General features: G+C 41.0%; 1 protein-coding gene across 1 annotated transcript; it reads right to left on the reverse strand.

The window, feature by feature from the left end:
• Positions 1–1,730: 1,730 nt before the first annotated feature.
• LOC140015742 (wall-associated receptor kinase 2-like) lies at positions 1,731–5,893 on the reverse strand. The gene is made up of 3 exons (XM_072068558.1): positions 4,657–5,893; positions 4,141–4,320; positions 1,731–2,938 (listed from the first exon to the last, which is right to left on the reverse strand). The coding sequence occupies exons 1-3, from the start codon at positions 5,891–5,893 to the stop codon at positions 1,731–1,733; spliced, it is 2,625 nt and encodes an 874-aa protein (XP_071924659.1).
• Positions 5,894–6,822: the final 929 nt, after the last annotated feature.

The following is a 6,822-nucleotide window of genomic DNA, read 5'->3' on the forward strand; positions in this document are numbered from 1 at the left end:
ATTGAAGAGAGCCTTATATGGATTGAAACAAGCCCCAAGAGCGTGGTATACAAGAATTGATTCCTATTTTCTGACTCGTGATTTTCAGAGGTGTCCATATGAGCACACATTATATATTAAATCTTATGCTCGTGGTGATATTCTTATTGTGTGCTTGTACATAGATGATTTAATTTTTACAAGAAATAATCCAGAGATGATTGCAGAATTCAGGGTGGCCATGATTAAACAGTTTGAGATGATAGATATGGGACTCATGTCATGTTTTTTGAGAATTTAAATCTTTCAATCTGATAGTGGAACTTTTATATCTCAAAAGAAATATGTAAGTGGCATTTAAAGAAGTTCAAAACGGATACAGCAAAACCAATTATGACACCAGTTGAAGAAAAATTGAGATTGACCAAGGAGTGTGCTGGTGGATATGTGAATCCCATATATTTTAAAAGTTTGGTAGGGAGTTTGAAATATTTTACATTTACAAGGCCAGATGTCAATTTTGCTATTGGTCTGATTAGTAGGTTCATAAAAAATTTACGTTAGTCACATTTGCAGGCATTTGAGATATATTGGAGGTACTTGCAGTGATAGCATTTTTTATTTAGGAAATGATCCAATTGAGTTGTTTGGCTACACAGATAGTGATTGGGGAGGTGATACAATAGAGAGAAAGAGTACTTCAAGCTATGTATTTTTTATTGGTTCTGGAGTGCTTTTTTGGAGTTCGAAAAAACAACAGGTGACTGCATTGTCTACAGTGGAAGCGGAGTATATTGCAGTAGCTAACAGTGTTATTCAAGTTTTGTGGTTACGTCGTGTACTTGGTATTCTACAGTACAAGCAGGTTGATCCTACGAAAATTTATTGTCATAGTAAGTCAACAATTGAGTTGTTCAAGAATCTAGTACTTCATGGGCGTAGCAAACATATTGACATCAAATATCACTTCATACAGGAGTTAGTTCGACAGAGAGAGATTGAAATTGATTATTGCAGAACTAAAGAGCAAGTGACTGACATTTTCACCAAAGCATTGAAGACGGAGATTTTTATCAAGTTGAAGAAGTTGTTGGGCATGTCCAAATTACAGGAGTTTGGTTTAAGGGAGTCAATGTAGAAATATAAACCAAACTATGATTGATTGGTTAGTTTTATTTATTGACCGCATGTCATTTGTTTATTAGCTAGTTTTCTTGGCAAGTCTAAAGTTGGCTACATGGGATCAAATCCCATAATGTTAGTCATAGTAGAATTAGAAGTTTTGTGTCTAGCTATTGTACAAAGTAGCAGTTGCCTTTTGTTTTTGGTCTTTGTGCATAGCCTCTGTGTTTTTCGTTCTTCTGGAGCCGCAGCCTTCTTTGAGTAACAGAAAAAAATTTCTTTCCTTTACTCATATATCAAATTCTTGAGATTGTTCCTGTGGGTTTATGTGTGATTATCAATTTGGATCCATTGGATCCATCAATATAGCTCAATGGAGTAAGATGAGATTTCAGAAAAGTTTGGTGATTAATCGTACACAATACCTTTTTCAAAGAACTTGGTTAAAGAAAATTAAAAACATACTAATATGTTGTTGTGAGGTTGACAATAAAAATATAATTGCGAACTTTAGCGTTAAAAAGATGTTAACATATCGTGATAACATAATCACTAGTAATATCAAAAACACAAGTAAGGATGACGTAAAAATGCAATCCAGTCCTTCCCATGACCGCAGGATCAAATGATCATCTCCCATGGGCAATTGGCTGTATTTCTTGATTTTGGAGGCTATAATATGTAGTTGTCAACATAATATCACCGCCACGGGAGGGATTGGATTGTTCTTGATGATCAATCAGGGGCTCAATCTCTTCTTGGTTTAAAGCTTGAGAACCTTGAGTCCAACTATGCTTTGATGTGATTCGCAACCCTACCAGTTCCATTGCTGCTTCTTTCATGGAAGGCCTGTCGGCGCCTTTTACATTTAGGCATCGTTCGGCAAGCACAGCAACTTGTCTCAATTGGTCAATATTATCATCAGACGCGACAGAATCTTCAAGAATTTGAAACAGTCGATTTTCTTTCATCGAAGAAAGGAAATGATTGCTTAAACTTATCTCACCCTCTGATCTATTGAAGCATACGGGCTTTTCCCCTGTTAGTAGCTCCACAAGAACGACTCCAAAGCTATAAACATCACTTTTCTCTGTCAACTGAAATGTTTGGAAGAATTCAGGGTCCAGATATCCACGAGTTCCTTGCACCACTGTAGATAGTTGATCTTGATCAAGAAGGCCCAATCTTGAAGCACCGAAATCGGATACTTTTGCTGTAAATTCCTCATCCAGAAGTATGTTCGTGGTCTTTATGTCCCTATGGATGATTGGAGGTGAAGCAGCGGAGTGCAAATATGAGAGGGCTTCTGCAGTTTCTGCACCTATTTTCAGTCGGATGTCCCAACTAATTTCACGTGCCCGCTTCTTGTTGTGTAAATGGTTAAAAAGAGTGTCATTGTTGATAAATTCATAAACGAGTAAAGGTACCTCTGTCTCGAGACAACAACCAAAGAGCTTAACTACATTTTTGTGGTTAATTTGTGACAGAATCACAACCTCATTGATGAATTGCTCAATTTGGTTGGGATCAACTGTTTTTGACTTCTTGATAGCGACTTCTTTGTTGTCTATTAGACGACCTTTGTAGACTATCCCAAAACCTCCTTGACCAATAATGTTACCTTCATGGAAGTTGTTTGTTGCCTTCTCAAGATCTCTGGCACTGAAAATTCTTGGGCTATTTGAGGATTCTTCTTGTCCGTTGAGTCGCTTTTGTAGGAGTAGCCCTCCATTTTCTCGAAAGAATTTTTCCTTCAACCACATCATCTTTCTTTTCTTGGACACGTACAAGCACCAAGAACAGACCACTAGCAGAACCATAGTGCCCACAGCAACACCTAAGACAGTGTTTTTTTTACAATATTTAGAGGAAGAAAAATCCCAGAAAAGGAAGGAACGAGAAGGAACATGTTGAACTGCGCAGGGGTAAAGCAATATCAACTTCGAAGTATAATACAAGTGATTATTATCAAGTTTATATTAGTGAAATTGTCGATTATATTTCTGATCAAGATTTAAGCAAGAGTTTGTCCCTGAGTTTATTGCTTCGGCAATAATAGAATGCTTCTCTATATGTGATGCTTTTAACTGATAGGCAATGTGAGAAAATGTATACCCTAGAATTTTTTTTTTCTTTTCACTTTAATGGAGACTTCAAACCGTACAATAAGGGAGCAAAAAAAAAAGAAAAGACTTTGAATTCGAATAAAAAAGATAACGTCACTTGATTAATGCGGCTAATCATCGAATTGGTCTTGTGCTTCATACTCTTAACTCTCTTTAGTTTACATATATGTTGACTTTGGTTTGGCTAAATTCGAGGTCAAAAGTAAACCTGATTAAGAGGTGGTCGAGCTTTGGGTTGACATTGACTCAGCTAGGTAGTTTTGGCTTTCTAACAATAATTCCTTAAGAAATGCAAAAAATTTAAAAAGTGGAGTTTGGGTTGATCGTATGCGTATGTGTGTTTATAAACAAAAGGACAAATTACATTTTACCTCCTTGTGATTTAGCGTTTTTATACATAACTCTCATATGGTTTCAAAAACTATACATAACCCCTTTATGATTTGGATTAAAGTGTCAAAGTGACGGAAATAATCATTCGTAACGGAACTTCTAAAAATGTCGAAATTACCCTTATAAATACATGACACACTAACTCCCTTATGGTTTAATACTTTACCATATAACCCCCTTATGGTTTCAAAATATACACATAACCTCCCTTGGTTAATTAATAATTTTCAACTTTATATAAGGTTATTTTTGACATTTTAGGTGATTCCATTACAAATTATCATTCCCGTCACTTTGACACTTTAATCCAAATCATGAGGGGATTATATATAGTTTTTGAAATCATAGGGAGTTATGTAAAAAATACTAAATCACAGGGAATAAAGTGAAATTTATCCTAAACAAAATGCAAATTAAGCTGATCTGAGAACAGTAATTTGCTTTTTGACCAAGCTTGGTCTTTGTGCCTATCTGTATAATACTTGGGAACACTTCGGTAACACAAAAGACAAACTATTACCTGCAAGAATACCAGCCACAAGTGCTTGATGGCTTTTCTTAGTGCAACCTTCACGCCCTTTTCCATCATCTTTCTTAAGGTACCCCTTCGGGCAAGAGCAATTGTAGCCTCCTTCGACGTTTATGCAAAGTTCTCCGAATCTGCAATTATTGGTCTCTTCTTTTTGACATTCATCAATATCTGCATAATGTTACCCCAAAAAAAAAATCATGTTGGATCTATCAAGGATTTGTTCAAGTAAAAATCATTTTTCAAAAGTACACCAGACCGTGTTTGTTTGGATTGAAAGTTCTTTGGGAAAAAATTTATTTGAGACAAGGACATGTGTAGTTGTCCACTGTGTTGTAACAAACATTATTCTTCGCACAATTGTAAAGACCTGGATCTTGGCATTCATTAATAGCTATAGAATTCAATAAAAAAATAGAAAGCAGAAGCATAATTTCAAATGTGAATTGAAACACACATACATATATGGATTAATTAGATAAATGAAACAATTTTTTCCACACATACCTTGGCAACCATCAGGGAGATATGGGTTGCCTTCGTATCCTTGATCGCAAGAACAACGGTACCCCAACCCCTTAAAAGGTTCGTAACAGTGACTGTTTTTACCAGAGCATGCATAAGAGGTCGTGTTTCTTTGGGCAACTTCACATGACCCGTCCTCAATGGTCCAATCGGCCACGACGGGAAGACTTAAATCAACGCTCAAGTTGGTGAGGTTATCTGCAGAAAAATTGAAAGCCTTCTCTTCGACCACAAAAGCATAGCTGCAAGGATTGAAATCCCACACCTTGGTGTGTCTACTAAGACTGGTCAACCTCACATTAATATTCCATGCCCCTGGTGGGATATCTGTCCGGCAGCAACCGATGCCAGAACAAGAGCCATCAATTACATCTTCCTTATAATAACAGGAAGGGACACATCCAGTTGCGTAGCTCCGGTGTTGACCAAAACCATAAACTATACCGTAGGCATCACAGCCAACGACAATGAATTTATTAGCTGTACTGTTAAAGGTAAAGCGTTTAGATAATCTCATCCATGGTGAATTGTGGGAAAATAAACTTCTGTTTTCATTATAGCAATCAATTGCTATATACTGCATAAGGTGCACCTGACCTTCCAGAGATATTTCTGTGACATTGATTGTACTGTTGCGCAGAACTGGTTGAGGGACAGATGTTGAAGAGTTGATGCAGTTGATAAAGAATTTTTCGTTAAGGTAACAACCTTCTGTAATACCGAATGGAAATGGAATGCTTACATTTCCACAATGATCTTGGCAGCCAGGCCTTGCTATAGAAAATGTTGGGTGAAGAAGCACGGGACTTCCCCTAGGAGAGCTGACCTGATCAGCTCGGGTCGCTGATGGCAGAGCTGACTCCAAGCCTGCAAAACAGAAAGGATGAGCTAACAAAGGGGGCCCGAGGGTTGTCCCCGAGGGCACTCCGACGGCCAAGTTAGTTTTCCGGTGAGTGAGGTTCACGGGAAGTAGTAACTGTCCAGAGTAAATTGTCAATAGTGAGCGTACCTTGTACAGTGGATGTGTGTTATTATTTATACCTGCAAGGGAGCCCGACCTCCGCACGACGCGGGACTTGCCCAGTATAGATAGTATCCCGCACTCAGGGGGATTACCCCCGACCTCTTCGGGGAGGACCTTCGCCTCCCCTGGGAGCCCTAGTCGGTACGGCCCGGGGCCGCTCCCAGGGGTCTGAGGGCCAAGGCCCAGCTCGGCCATTCCTGGGCTGCCACGTGTCTGGGCCCAGAATGGGGCCTCTGCACTAGCCCCCTAGATTAGGTAGGACTGTCAGGCAGACCTAATCTACCTCCGCCACGTGGGAGGCCAGAGCCGCACACTACTCTGCCGAGGTCACTTCTGGTACAGGGCTGTCACAGGGACGCTGCGCCCGCGTCCTTTCAGCTGTCCCGCCTCCTCGGTTTTCGTGTCAGCATTAAATGCGTTCACATGGGGGTCGGTTCAAATTCACGCAACCGTTCTCCCTCCACTCTTCCCCCCATAAATAGGGGATGCCAAATTCTCCTCTGTCCCATTTGCCATTTCCGCTTCTTCTTGTGCATTTCAAGTTATCACTCCCCCTGTGCACCCACATTTCCGTTTTCCAGCAACTTCCGGCGTCCTGTGCCCAGATTCCGGCGAGCCTTCAGTCCTTCTCCTGCCGTCATCAGTAAGTCCTTTTTGCGATTCATCCTCCCTCTTTGCAGTGTCTCTTTTGCCTTCTGCCGCCTCCCATTTTTTATGTCGGATCATTCCGGCGCCTCTTCCTCTGTTGCTATAATTTCCGTCCGCCGCAGAGCCCCCCGGATCACCGTTCTCTCCTCGCCTTCCCCCTCATCTTCATCACCATCTTCTCCTCCTCCCCCTTCCTCTTCTTCTTTCTCTAACCCCAGCTTCCACACCTCAAACCTACTTGAGCCTACCGATACCATGAGTTCTCCGTCTGCCCACTCCCCTTCGGCCCAAGCCCTTGAGGAGGCAGCCGAGCTCGACGCGCTCATCGCGCGGCAGGCTACCTCCACTCCCTCCCCCAAATCCCCCCATGATTCCCCTGGCGGAGCCCAGGAGGGAGCCGGGGAGGATAGGGACTCATCGGGGGGGTCCCCTGCTCCCGAGCAGGGGAATGATCCTGAATTCTCCTATGGCTATCC

Source organism: Coffea arabica, chromosome 10c (assembly GCF_036785885.1).
Source record: "Coffea arabica cultivar ET-39 chromosome 10c, Coffea Arabica ET-39 HiFi, whole genome shotgun sequence".
Classification (NCBI taxonomy): domain Eukaryota; kingdom Viridiplantae; phylum Streptophyta; class Magnoliopsida; order Gentianales; family Rubiaceae; genus Coffea; species Coffea arabica.

Excerpts from the sequence above, each read along its gene's own strand:
- LOC140015742 (XM_072068558.1), bottom strand. The coding sequence starts at position 5,893 with ATGGCCGAGCTGGGCCTTGGCCCTCAGACCCCTGGGAGCGGCCCCGGG. Across the intron at positions 4,321-4,656 it reads TCTCCCTGATGGTTGCCAAG|ATATTGATGAATGTCAAAAA; the intron begins GTATGTGTGGAA and ends AACATTATGCAG. Across the intron at positions 2,939-4,140 it reads TGTGGCTGGTATTCTTGCAG|GTGTTGCTGTGGGCACTATG; the intron begins GTAATAGTTTGT and ends ACACTGTCTTAG.